General features: G+C 49.5%; 1 protein-coding gene across 1 annotated transcript in view; it reads left to right on the top strand.

Moving 5' to 3' along the window:
• The first annotated feature begins 4,208 nt into the window (after positions 1–4,208).
• GRK3 (G protein-coupled receptor kinase 3) overlaps positions 4,209–13,916 on the top strand; it is a 60,947-nt gene continuing 51,239 nt past the window's right edge. The window contains exon 1 of the mRNA XM_030958926.1: positions 4,209–4,565. Within this exon, the coding sequence (XP_030814786.1) occupies positions 4,453–4,565 (113 nt within the window). The 5' untranslated portion in view covers positions 4,209–4,452. The remainder of the gene's footprint in view (positions 4,566–13,916) is intronic.

Genomic DNA, 13,916 nt, shown 5'->3' with positions numbered 1-13,916 from the left:
CAATGTCCCCGTGTGTGCTGCCAAGGGGTCACAGCGAGGGCACAGGGCTGCAGCTGGCAAGGCACAGCCTGGGGTGGGAGGCAGCACCAGGACGTTGCTGTGTGCCATGTCAGGGGAAGAAAATGTGCAGAGGAAAATGTCAGTAAGGTATTTTTATTACATGGTGAGAGGGGTGGTGTGATGCAATTGCAAACGGGAGGCCCCGGTCTTCTCGTGCCTGTGTTTTCTCATGCAAGTCTTTATAGATGCTGCATGACTTTCAACTCTGCTCTTATCTCTGCCCCCAGAGGACATAATTATTGCTAGTCTGACTATGCCAGTACAAATGTTTGATGGTGAATAATATTTTTGAGAACTGAATTGCCACTTGTTTCCTAATTAAAACCCAACCTCCTCATCATGTCAGCTATTTGCAAAAGGGAACATGATGATGATAAGCCACACTGAGGCTTTACCTGTCTGAGGTGGCTGGAGTGGCTTTGTTAGAAGTATTCAGGAGCAAGCAGGAGGGATCCACAGAGATGCAGAAGAGCCACCCTGCTTCTCTGAGGAGCTCCCCTCACCCTGGGATTTGGGGTGCCAAATGCAAGGGCACTGTGAGGGCAGAGGCTGCCTTCTGTAAAACTGCTCCTCCTGGAACAGACAGTGAATAAAAGCAGCAGCAGCCGTGGCCATTAATTACTCTATTTGTTTTCCACATTGCCTCTCACCACTTATTAGCACAGCACTAAGGAGATGGGATGCAACCCCAGGCTGGGTGTGGATGCTGCAGAGGAATGAATGCCTGTGGGATTGCCATGGATGTGCCACTGCAGGGCAGAGGGGCCAAAGCCACCCCAGGGCCTGGCAAAGAGCAGAATGTGACAGGCAGAGGGGATGGAGTGAGGCTGTTTCTCTGGGATGCTGGGCTAAAGCCAGGGGAGCGGTGAGGATGTGGGGATGTGGGACGAGGAGTGCTGGCATTGGAATTCCCAGGAATGTATTTGTATTTATTCCTGTCCTACTGGCCTCCAGGCACTGCAGCACTGCTGCCTGATGAATCCTCACACAAACTCATTCAGCAGGAGCTGGTTCCCCTCCAGGTAACCCTGTGCTCGGGAGCTCCTTGGGAACATTGAGGTGAGAGTGGGGAAAGGGGTTCTGCCCCCTCCCCTTCAGTCAGGCACCCCAAAAGTACGGCCAGAACTGCAGCAAAACATAACCTTGCTATAAACAAGCCACAGAGAGTCAGATTCCCACGGGGATCCATCACCAATAAATGATTCTCCACCAGTGCTGCCAAGGAGGAGCAAATAATTTGTCCTCTCTCTAGAGAGCAGCAGCCCATGGAGGGAACTGAGCTAAACACTCCTCGATGCTCTTAATCTCCACCTGTGTGCATTTCTGGCAGTGTATCAGAAATATTAGTAAAAATCGTATTAAAAATAATATTTAATGATCTTTTATGTGAACATTCCCCTGGAGAGATGTTGCTGGCATCAGCATAGAGAGGAGATCTTATTTGATATGGGATTTGGCACAGCTTGGAGGGCAGCAGGACGGACGTGGCTCCGTCCTGGGTAATGTGTTGCAGCATTATCTTGATGGGATGGTGTCAGTGTGGGACGCATTAATAAATCTACAACAGCCTCGTAGCTCCCCCGAATATCATCTGTCACGCTGTGAAGCAGAGCAGGGCGAAATTAAACATTTAAATCTCACACAGATGGTAGGAGGAACTCGCTCCTCGGAAGGAAGGAGCGGCAGAGGGGAGGTTGGGTTCCTGGCTCTGCAGTGGATGCAGAGCCTGCAGCCCAGCCAGGCCTGGAGACACACGTGAATTGATTGAGCAGAATCCATCACCATCCACAGAAATGTCAGGAGATGCTTAAATGCATTCAGAGTGTATCGTGTTCTGACCTCTGCTCACCCTGGCATCGATTATCTCTGGGTTTCCTTTACCTGGGGGAATCCCCAGAGCACTGTTTATAAACATTCACAAACACCAAACCCCACACTGGAGGCATAAAACAACACAAGAACAGCGCAAACATTCGGCCTGGGATGCAACACAGGCTAAGGAAAGCTGCAGGCTTGCACTTGGGGGATTGAACTTCCCCGAAAAGGAGGAGGCTGGCACTGCCTGTTCTGCTCATTTGGGGAAAAAAAAATCAGGTTTGATTCCACTCCGTTATTAAAAAAATACCTGTCCCAGTGACCTTTAAAATATGTGAATATAACACTAAAAAATGCATGTGTTGCTAGAGGTGAGCATGCATAGCCTGATGTGGGCTGCCTGCCCAGCCAGGGTCCAGGGTGGCTCTGGGGACATGCCACCACCTCTGACTGTGCTGCAGCCACGCTTGGGAAATCAGCAGAGCAGAAAATACCTTTGCTTATCACCCACCACCACCCTGGTGGCTGCTGCTGCTGCTGCTGCCACACCAAGAGCAGAAAGAACAAATTCCTTAACTTGGTCCTCACCAGACCTCACTTCCTAGAAACTGTCACCAGGAACGCCTTTGACGTCTGCACAACAAGAATATCCAGGTAATAACGGTGAAAACGTGGCACAGCAGTAAGTAGGAGAGCATAAGGAATCCTAAGGGGCATCTCGGTGGCTGATTTTGCTGTCACCACCACTGTAAAGCCATCCAGACCTCTGAGCAAACACAGGGCCCTCCTCACCAGGGCGATGGTTTCTGTTTGCTTGGGGTGTTTAGCAACACCCTCAGGTCAGTGCTGAGATCCTCCCTGTGTGCTGCTGCTGCTGTTTTAGGGAATGAAACCTGGCTCTTCCCGTGGATTTGGGCAGAGGTGCAGAAGCCAAAATTGGGGAGTCCCCTGGGAAGAGCACAAGGCACGTGTCCATCACATCAGCAGGCTGAGGATGTGGTGAGAGGAATTTCCCCCCCATTACAGCCCTGTAAATGGAGAGCCCACGTGGAGGCCCTGGAAGAGCTTTTGGAGAACCACGGGAACCGTAGCCGGCCCCAGCAGTCCTGCCAGCCCAGGGGATTTCTGGAGATAAAAATACCCCTTTCCATGGCGTGGCTTGGATCAGTGAAACCTTTAAACAGGGCTGGTGGGACACTTTACCCTGAACTTCCAGGAGGGACGTGCCCTAAGTCTTCCTCTGCTCCCTTCCACACTTGCTTGGACACCCTGAGCCTCAGCCCTGCTCTGGGGCCACTGGTGGAGGAGAAACCTTCCCCAGTGGATCTGTTCCGGTGGAAAGTGTTGGCTTAAATTAACATTTTCAACAAAAAAGCAGGTTCTCAGACGGCTCATAATGAGGCACATGGTGAAATCCTCCCAGCTGTATGCTCTACCTCGCTTTAATCAGATCATTAACTTTCATAAAGATGTAGGCAGGAGGAGTGGCGGCACTTGAAAAGAACTCAAAACACGCTGAGTTTCAAACTTCAGACTTGTCATTGACTTAGCCTTTCATTGAGCCAATTATTTATGACATATTTGACGAAATTCAGAAAAGAAAGCACTTAAAATCTGCATATCTGCTTGGCTGCAGTGGAGCTACTACTACTTGAAGGAGGAACACGAGCAGGGATCTCTGCTCAGAGCCTGAGGACACCTGGGTGCCTTGTTTTGCATCATTATTTGCCAGCAAGTGGTTCAACGAGCACCGATGGGGTGTCACACAGACGCATTTATTTGTATCCTGTTTTTGTTATGCACGCCTTTTAATAAATTATGAGGAAATTAATTCCGAACTTATGCGTCCAACTGGGCGCTGAGGCTTGCGGGCAGCTCAGCGCTCCGCGGCTGGGGCTGGCTCTGGTGCTCCCCTCTTGCGGAACCGCGGAATCCCACAGAAGTTTGGGTCGAAAGAACCTAAAATTCCCATCCCACTCCTTTACCATGGGCACGGACACTTTCCACTATCCCAGGTTGCTCCAAGCTCCATCTAACCTGGCCGGGGACACTTCCAGGGATCCAGACGCAGAGCGGGTCCCCGGTACCGCGAGCCCCGCGGGGGCCGCGGGCGCTCCCGGCTCCGGCCGCCGCCGATCCATGTCGGGATTTGGGGCGGCGCCGCGGGGCAGCCCGGTCCGCCCGCCCATGGCTGCGAGCGGCGGGCCCGGGGCCGCGGGGGCCGCGCAGGCTGCGAGCGGCGGGGGCGGACCGGCCGCCGCCATGGGCCCGGCGGGGGCGGGCGGGCGCTGAGGGGGGCGCGGCGGGGGCTCCCTCCTTCCTTCCCTGCCTCCTTCCCTCCCTCGCTCCCTCCCTCCCTCTGCCGTCCGTCTGTCCGTCCGTCCCTCCTGCCGCCCGCCCGCCCGCCCCGGGGCGCAGGGCGGGAGGCGGGAGCGGCCGTCCGCGCTCCGCACACGCGCACCGGGAGCCGCTCGGCCGTACCGGCGGAGCCGCCGCCGCCGCCCGCCGCCAACCCCCGCCCCGGGGGCGGCTGCCCCGGCGGAGCCTCCATCTGCAGCCCGGCGGCGGAGCGGGAACATGGCGGACCTGGAGGCGGTGCTGGCCGATGTCAGCTACCTGATGGCGATGGAGAAGAGCAAGAGCACCCCGGCGGCCAGGGCCAGCAAGAAGATCACCCTGCCCGAGCCCAGGTACCGCCCGCCCCGCCGCGGCCCCGGCCCGGCCCCCGCCGCCCTCCCCGCGCCGGACTTAACGGTCCGGCCGTGCCCCCGCGGCCTCCGCCGGCACCGGGGCTGGCCTTGGCGAGCGCGGGGCCGGGCTGGCTGTGCTGGCTGTGTTGCATGCGTGTGTTTATTTGCCACAACTTGTGCGGGGTCCCTCGGCGGGTGAAGGGGGGACGCCGGTCCCTGCAGGGACGAAGCCCCGCAGCTCGGGGGTTTATGGCTCCGCAGCCCGGCGGGTGAGGAATTCCCGTCCAAAGCGTTCGGTGGCACCGAGAGGAGCCGCTCTGGCCGTGCCGCTCTGCAGAGCGGTTTTTGGGTGATGCTTCATGGGGTTTGACAGGGGATGCGGGAGGAGGACGGGGCCGGAGCTCGCCTTTAGCAGGCGGCTCACGGAGCGGAGGTGCTGGTGCCGGTCTGGGCTCCTCGCCCCGACCTTCCCCGGTCCCACCGCCGGAGCAGCCGGGTGCCCTGGCATGGACGAGGTTGTTTGCTTGGGGTTTGATGCTAAAAGCAGCTTTTCTTCTGCAAAAACAGCTTTTTTTTCCCCGTGGTTATGTGTTTGTTATAAAATCACCTGAGCATCGCTTATTTATTGGTGAAATTAAAGCGGAGCTTTTCCTTTTTTTCATGGCTCTGTGTGTGTGTGTATACATATACATATGTAAAACGAAGATTCAGCCAGCAAACAGAATACTGCAACAGGAAAAATCTAAACCAAATTTTACTGCAGAATGTGTAGGCAGTTTGGAAGCCTGCTGGTGGCCTAGCCTAGCTGTCTGCTGTGAGCCAGGGATCGCTGGAGCCCTCTTCCCACTTCTGCACTCGTTTTCCTGCCTTTCTGCTGGAATGCTGGGAGGCTGCAGAGCAGGGGAAGGTGAAGGATGCCCAGCCCATGTTTATCCCCCTTGCAGGGGGCAGTGGGAGCTCAGGGGATGAAGTTTGGCTGTTGTGTTTAAGGTTGAGGATGGTGTTGCTGGACGGTGCCTGCTTTTCTCCTGGTATGTGTTTACACTTTAAAAGCCATACAATATCCGTGACATTTCATCTGCCCTGTTAGCCCGAGGTGCAGCTTTGCTGGGGGTGCTGGTGGCTTCATGTGCCTCAGCGCTCTGGTGATGTCAGTGCTGTCCTCGGTGATGTGCTGCTCCCTGTTCCCAGCAGGGACGTGACCCCCGTGGGCAGGTGAAAGGTGGGACGTGGAGAATTGCAGGGCAGGAGGAGTCCTCCCAATGCCATGAGGAATATCAGCAGGGTTGGTGCTTGTGGAGAGGCTGGAAGCTGCTGCCTGCTCCGACATCCCTCACACCCAGCGCGGCGGAAGCCTCGTAGCAAGCACAGCACGAGGCCTGAGGAACCTGCTGTGCTTTGCTCTCCTGCTCCAGGGTTTACGTGTGTGGTGGTTTCCCTGAGCTGGGAGAGATGGTTCACCTGTGTTTGGCTCCAGAAGGTGGGAAAGGCAGCCAGGTGCCAGAGGAAGTTTTGCAGGGAAGGCGAAAGGATCGGTGGCTGTAGTGCCTCGCTCCTTGGGCTGCCTGTGGAAGGACCTGTTGGAGCTCATGGCTTGTCACCCTCCCTGGTGTTTGATGCCCTGCAGGAGATGAGAAACCTTCAGTGAGGAGAGGTTTGGGGCTGTACATGGTGCTGTGGGACAGGGACAAGCCAGGCCCTCGGCACAGGAGCGGAAGGAAGCACGGACATAACTGAGAACAGGGACTTACCTCAGCCCGGGACCACAAACGGCTCTAGGGTGCCCAAAATGACTGAACCTCTCAGCTTCTAACTGAAACCAGGGATTTCCTCATGCAGTAGGAAACTGTGACCGTTATTCTGGTGTCAGATATCTTTGTGCTGGCTTCTGGCTGGTTTTTTTGATGCCTCTCATTAGAGCAGACATGGTGTGCTGGGTATACTGAAATATTCTGTGTCGCTGGCAAAGTGATTCATTTAAAATGACATAAATCGGCTGGTTAAAGGCAGGTTGATATAGTAACAGGAAAAAAAAATACAACACACAGAGTCCTCTCTTGTTTGAAATCAAACAATTTTTCCAGATATTCATTATTTCTGTGTGTGTGTGAGCAGCTCCTTGGAGGAGCATGAGCCTGGCTCTGTGACATTGGGTGTGCAGCCATCCCCACCATCAGTCCTGGCTGTCACTGGGACAGAGAGCAGGAAGGTCGCTGGAATATCACATCCATGCTTGAGAATAAATGTCCCTGCGTTATTGCAGTGCTCTGCTCACAGGAAGGTGTTGGTTTATCTCTGGTGGGCAACCACAGCCCAGGGACGGGTCCAGTGCCCTGATGTTATCACCTATTGAAATGTTAGAAAGGTTTTACCTCTTGTCTCCTTGTTGGAGCCCTATACACCTGTCGGCACCCTTTTATCTTTCCCAGATAAGGCTGAGGTTAAATGAAGCAAATGAGTTTACTGTAATGCAAATTTGAGGGGGCTTCCTGTTTACAAGGAAATAGCTGTAGTGCCGGCAGAATGAATTCCAAGGCTGCAGGCCAAGGCTTAGCAGCAAATAAACTATGAGGGTGAAGAGTTTATTGGCCATGGGGCTGATTATTGCTGAGTTTTCCTGAATTATCCTCAGACTGGTTTTGTCCTGAAATCGTTAAATATCACAGTTTGGGGAGGAAGCACAGAAAACACTAATGAGCCGGGGAGTGCCTAAGGAAGAGGATTAGTGTGTTTTGGTTTTTTTTTTTTAAGCACCAAACCAAAACAACCCTTCTTCCATCCTCTGTCATCTGCTTTTCCTTCCCTTCTGCATTTCCTCCTTTCGTTCCTAAGAGCCTTTGCCAAGAGCTGTGAGAGCTGTGGTATCTTTCTGTTGTACATTGTTTCCTAAAAGCCTGTTTTTCAGGGAGATTCGCATGGGTGGGCAGAAAAGCTGTCAGAGGCAGAATATCCTGGTGAAATCAGGCCTGGAATGGGGAGGAAGTCAGCCCTGTGGAAATATGAGCAAATATGAAACCTAAATGTTATCCTGCAGCATTGCTCTCAAATATCTTTAAGTTTTGGAGGGAAAGGAGTAAATTAACTGCATTTTGAATTTTTTTGGCTATTCAGCAGGCTGCTGAGGGTTTTTACTTTTCCATGTCGATTTTACATTTCCCTTATTTTGGTCAGAGGGAGTGGAAGGGCACTTATAGAACAGCTGTTTTTATTTGCCAGCAGCTTGTTCTGGTTTGAGTAAAGGATTTGCGTAATGTGAAGCTGAGAAAAATGGTCCAAGAAATCAGGTAACAAATGGGAGAGGGTTCAGGGCTTGCAGAAGCCTCTTGTGTGCGCCCCTGGAAAGTTGACATTAAACCTTTCTTGCTATAAACATCACGTAAGCTTTGGGTGCTTTTGGTATACATATACCACGGGCATGGTAACAAAACACAGCATCCATCTGTCCAGGCTTCTCTCCCTGAGGCTGTAGATATTTCTGATCCCATCTCTCCTTTTCTAACCTGCTTTCACTAATTACCTCTATTTCAAGTTAATTCTGATTTTTCTCCCACTCTTTTTCTTTGGTCTCCTCTGAATCTTGTTCTGCTGGGGGAAAAGGGAGCATGTTGCAGTCACTTTTTTTTCTTAAAAATCATGCTTTTGACATGACGTTTTTCCTCAGTTTTCATCCCATCTTCACTTCACTTGTAGGGGTGAATTCTGGCCCCTGGTACCCAGCTGCTTCTCATAGGGTGGTTGATGTGCCCTTTGCTTTTTCACCCAGTATTCAAACTGGCTTGTTAAAACTCTGATTAAGGGTTGTTGAAATCACAGAGGTTAATTTGCCTTCCCAATTCTGTCCTGAGCTATTTGTGATTTCTTTTCCTCCTCTATTGGTGCAGAATATTGTTGAAATCCAAGCGACACCTCCCGCTCAGGGTTAAGCATCATTGCTCTGTTCTCTCTTGCTTCTGATTTTGTAATTCTGTGCTCTTGGCCTTACTTTGCTCTTTCTGTGGATTTCACTTCATTCTTTGAGGTGGCCTTCAGGGAGTTCTTGCACCTTGTGAAACTTGTGTAAATCTCCAAGTTGCAGGCTCACATTCCCCTGTCTGTGCTGTCAGTCTGGGTGATTTTGGTGGTGTTTTCTCTGGCATTGTTTAACGCCTCCGTGTTGTGTTTATTCATTTACCCTGCTGTCTCTGGGAACATTTTCCTGACAATTGCTTGTGTAATTTTCATTTTTGTTGCTGTTCCGCCCGTGTCAGCCCTCTGTGTCTCTCTAGGTGCTTCTTTGTTGCTGTAAGAAAAGCGTTCAATTTTGGGCACCTTCCTGGGTAGCTCCTTTCAATCAATGCCTGACAATCCTTTCCATGAAGAAATTCTTCCTAATATCCAAAATCTGAAGCTTAAATGGGTAAACTGAAGCTTATTTTGCTATCTAGCACTGCTAGTGTGAAAAGGCACACGTGAGGGTTCATTGGGAGCCGCTTGAGGAAGGGGAAAAATTTGCCTTTTTCTGAACTAACAGTACAAGAAAGGCTGAACACTTGTGATTTTTGGTGGATTAGCTCAGGGTGAGACAGAGTAGTGAAATTTTGATTGGAAATTCAGCCTCCCTGCTTTGCCATCAGCAGAAGTGTGTGGTTGTGAAGGCAGTAAGAAATGGCTCTCTCAAAATAATTGGGTGTGCATACAGAATGCTGGGGCTGCTGACAACGTGTACTTGCTTTTTATCTCAAGTCAGCTTTGTACTCCAGCACTTTCTTGGGAAGAATGCCTGCCTGGGGATGGATTATGGCCTGTCAGTGTAGGAGGATGTATGGGAGGGCTCCTGCTTGCTGTGGGTGCTGCTCTTGGCTCTGTTTGGGTGCTCTCTCTCTCTCTATTGGGAATTCAGTTTTTACTGTACCTGCAGTGTCCCATACCCTGATAACAGACAAGCCTCTACAGCAGAGCACAGGAGGATATAAGTCCTTTGCAGAGCTTTAAGAGACAAGGAATGAGAGTCTGGGTGAGGAAAAGGTTGTTATTATCTGTATTATCTGTACAGATCAGGAGCCACTTAGGAAATACCTGATGTGCATTTGTTCACATGTAGCACCTTGGGCAGGTGCAGGAGCTGAAGCTGAATTTTCTGAGCCTCAGTGGAGACCCTCGACTGTCTCAGTTGCTGAGCATCCAGTGCTTGGAGCATCTCTGGGTGCCAGAAGGAGAGATGTGGCCTTCAGAGAGATGCTCCAATTACTTCTCCCTGGGGATGCTGCAGGATTGCTGCGCATGTTTTGCAGCACAGACCTTCCCTCGGGTGTCATTACCTTAAGTAAGGGAAAAAAAGGGTAAATCAACGGTGGTCTGGAGGGAGATCAGCGTGCAGCCTTCTGTTCCTGTGCTAAAAACAGAGGGATGATTCTAGATGTGTTTTTTGGGGGAAAGCTTCCAAAATGTGATCTTGTGTTACAGGTGTACTCATTTGATCTGGTGCAGGTGAGCTGCAGGGACCTGCCAGATGTTTTTTTCAGTAAAATTAATGAATTTTATAGCTCTTAATCCTTTTATAGCTGATGGCTTTTCAGTGCCCAGACCTTCCTGTGTGAGATGGTTTCAGCCAACACTGGAACTATAACATCAGGACACCAGCGTGTGCAGCCCTTGGTTTCTGTTCTGGTGAAATCATGTGGAATGGCCTGGTTTAATCTTCTTATCAATAATAGCTTGGTTTTGTTGGTAATTAATAAAATTAGTAGAAAGCCTATCAGGAGCCGTCAGGTCCAGGTGCATAAACCAAACAACAGATTTTAATTGAACTAAATTGGTGCGAAAAGCAGCAGTTTCTAGCTTAGAAAATACAGCTGTTTTCCACAGGATCTTCACCCCATACTCACCCAAAAAAATCATTCCAACACTGACTAAACACCTATATAAATACGCCTTGCAGAAATAAATAACAATTTCTGAAAGCATTTGAGGGATCATAGAGCCCCTCAGCCTCCTTCCAGCATGCCAGGAATTTGTCCTGTCAGCGTGTGTCACGTCCTATTGAGGAGGGAGCCGGGGAAAGGGAGGATTTCTCAGGATCTGGTGGAGCTGTGCAGATCAAAGCCATCACTAGGGATCGAGTCTGGGGTGTGTGACAGCAGACAGGCACCAGCTGCACTCCCCAGCTCCTGCAGCCTCACCAGGAGCTGGGAATTGCTGGGTGCTCAGGGGACTTCTACCTCTGCTCAAGGTGCACATGAGCGAAGAGCCTCCTGCATCCTCCCGGGAAATTAAAAAGCTCCAGGGAAGCCAATGAAACACTTGGTGCTTCAGACCTTGGAGAAAGACACCCCTGTCCCGAGGGCCCCTCTGGGATGTGACAGCTCTGGGATGTGCCTTGGCTGCTGCTGTTTGTTGTGATTCTGCCTCAATTTCAGCGGGGAAAACGAGCCCTGAGCCTGAGCTTCATGTGGTGGGTCCAGAGGGTGGTGGTGAATGGAGCTGGATCCAGCTGGCGCCCCGAGGAAACGGCTTCAAGTTGCATCAGGGGAGGTTGAGGTGGATTTGGGGCCTCAAAATGGTGAAATTTGGAGGGGAAAGGACCCAAAAAATCCACCCTGGGATCATGAAATCTGAGAAAAGGGACCCAAAATTCCTGGAATTTCAGGATACCAAAAATTCCCAAAAATATTTCAGGGGAAAAGGTGGAAAAACGGCGAAAATCGAAGGGAAAATGGTGCAAAAATGGTGAAAGTTAAATGGAAAAAAACCCCAAAATTCACCCAGAAATCCACCCTGGGACCACAAAATTTGGGAATGGGGAACAAAATTCCTGGAATTTCAGGATCCCAAAAGTTGGTGGGAGTCTCCATCCCTGCAGGGATTTAAAAGCCATGTGGATGTGGCACTTGGGGACATGGGTCAGTGGTGGCCTTGGCAGTGCTGCAGGAACAGTTGGTCTTGATGGTCTCTGAGGGCTTTTCCAACCTAAAAAATCCCATAACTCAATTAAAAGAAGACTTTGACTTCTCCATTTCTTCTCTGTCCTCTTCTTTTCGTTTTCATGTTTGAAGCAATTCTGTGCTGTGCATCAATCCTCTGTTTTTTTTTTATTAAGGTTTTGATGTTTGTTTTCTTTACCCAAGATTTTCTTAATTGTTCAAAAATACAGGAACATCCCCTGTAGTTTTAACTTGTTGTTTAAAAGAGCTTTGAAAGATCTGATTCTTAGGCCAAATATTTCATCCCAGTTTTCACTTTTGATCAATCTTGCATTGCTAAACCTTTTAAATGCACTTGTACAAAGAGAAAAAAAAACAACCCACTTTAGGCTGTGGTGGCTCTGGGCCATTCTGCCAATGCTTTGAATTGTGCTTGTTGACCCTGTCATGCTTTCAGTTCAGAGGCCTTTGGGGCAGGATCTTTGGTCCAATTTTAGCAACTTTATGATGGATTTGGATAGTGGAAGTAAACATTTAAAACCTCTGTAAAATTGCATCCTGAGCCTATAAATGAATAAATAAATCAGAGGCGTCTGTCAGTGTTGGCCGTAGTTCTTGGTCTCTCAGTCAAGGTTTATACTTGCTACTTGCAAAGAAAGTTCTAAACATTTGAGATTGAGAAAGATTAGAAAAAATTGGCACGTCTTCAGTAATTTTGTGTTTGTTTAAAAAAAAAAAGTAATTTATGATTGGCGAATGCCTTAATTGCAGTCAGAGCGAGGAGATGTGATTTTGCTCTGATTTCCCTTTCTTGTAATTTCTCAGCAGCAGCAATCTGGTGGAAGGGCAAGTCCTTGACACTGCAATTTGGTGTAATTATTCCTGCAAAATTCATGTACTCAGAAGCTTTTATATTAGTTTCAGATTTCAGCGCTGATAATGCCTCAAGGATCTTGGGGCTGGTGTTTTGTGAAGTTGGAGCTCCAAAACTCCTGCTTCTGGCTCCCTCCTTGTAAACTTCCTTCGTTAAAATAATTTGCATAAGTGAAGCTGCTGATGCAGGGAGGGGAGGGGGTGTGGGCAGGTGTTGCTGAGCTCTAATCCCTTCCATCCCACAGGGCTCTGGGGTGAAATATGTTGCTAATCACCCACGACAGCTCTAAGAGCATTAGTTTGCTGCAGTGAAATGGTGTGAGGGCACAAAATGGGGCAGAAATGGGTGAAGTTGGGCCAGAAAATGGTACGAGTCCCATAGAGGTGGGGGAGCGTGATGTGTTTATGGAGAAAAATCAAAGTTTGGGGTCACTCATTGCTTTGTCAGGTGGTGAGGCTGAGCGTGTGCATTGATTAATAACTGACTCACAGAAGGGTTTGCATTGAGAAAGGTCTTCAAGATTGAGTGTGCTCCTGTGAGTTTACAAGTAATACATAAATATGTCAGTTTAGATGGTGTTATGATCTTTTCTGTCTCTCTGTGCTGGGAATTTGCCCCATGAACTGCTGGAACCACAGTGACCACGTGTGTAGCAGCTTTTACAGCATTGAGAGCCCAGTCATTTGGAGAAGTATTGACTTCTGCTGAACTTTGAGCTGAGTGCAATCTGAGAGGAAGCAGAATGAAATGGGTTCAGTGGTTTGTGAGTGTTCAGTGTTTATTACCCCCTGACACAGGAATAAATGAAGGTGGCTGTGATGGGGAGATGGGATGCTGGGAGTGCAGAGAGTGGACAGGCACTGCCAAACCTTGGCAGTCAATGCACTGGCCATGGAGTTAAAGAATATCTGGCATTTTCTTGAAATAATTAATAATTTGGATGCACCAGGAGACATCAGGAACTCAGTGTGCTGTTGGATACAGGAGCCACATGTGGCAGAGGGATGGTACCTGCTCTAATGACAAAGAGGAAGGAAAAAAGAAATCCAGCTTTATTTTACAGACTGGAGATCTGAGCAGGTAAAGTTTATTACCTGCTCTTCACAGTACAGGAAATGTTGGTAGAGTTAAATCCTGAACTAAGCTCTTAGTCTCTGTGAAGCTGCTGTTTCATTCTTATTTTGTTTTTCTGTTCTCCTGTTTCAGCCTTTTGGAGAATATATTAATGACTGGAACTGCTCATTTTTAATGCAGATGTGGTTCTTCAATGCTGGCCATTGTTTTTCCAAGCTGTGGTGTGCATGTGTGCACCTGTACACCAAATAACATCCCACAAATCTGAACTCTTATTGATTTACAAGAAAAAATCATCTGCTGTGATAATAAATAATTCAAAGCTCCTTTAAGATCCAGCAGTAGGAAGGGCAGTAGTAAGGAGAGTCTTGACCTAGTTCCAGTAGTAGGAGTATTGTACATATGGATACACCCCATTGCCTCATTCTGTGCCCTTTCCTTTTCTGAGGTGTGAGTTACTTTCAGAAGAACTTCAGGGACAAAGTCTGTGTGAAATGAATAGCA

The sequence above is a fragment of the Camarhynchus parvulus genome, chromosome 15 (genome assembly GCF_901933205.1).
Source record: "Camarhynchus parvulus chromosome 15, STF_HiC, whole genome shotgun sequence".
In the NCBI taxonomy this organism is placed as follows: Eukaryota; Metazoa; Chordata; class Aves; order Passeriformes; family Thraupidae; genus Camarhynchus; species Camarhynchus parvulus.
The sequence above is the reverse complement of the archived record's forward strand: the minus strand, read 5'-3'. Positions and strand labels throughout refer to the sequence as shown.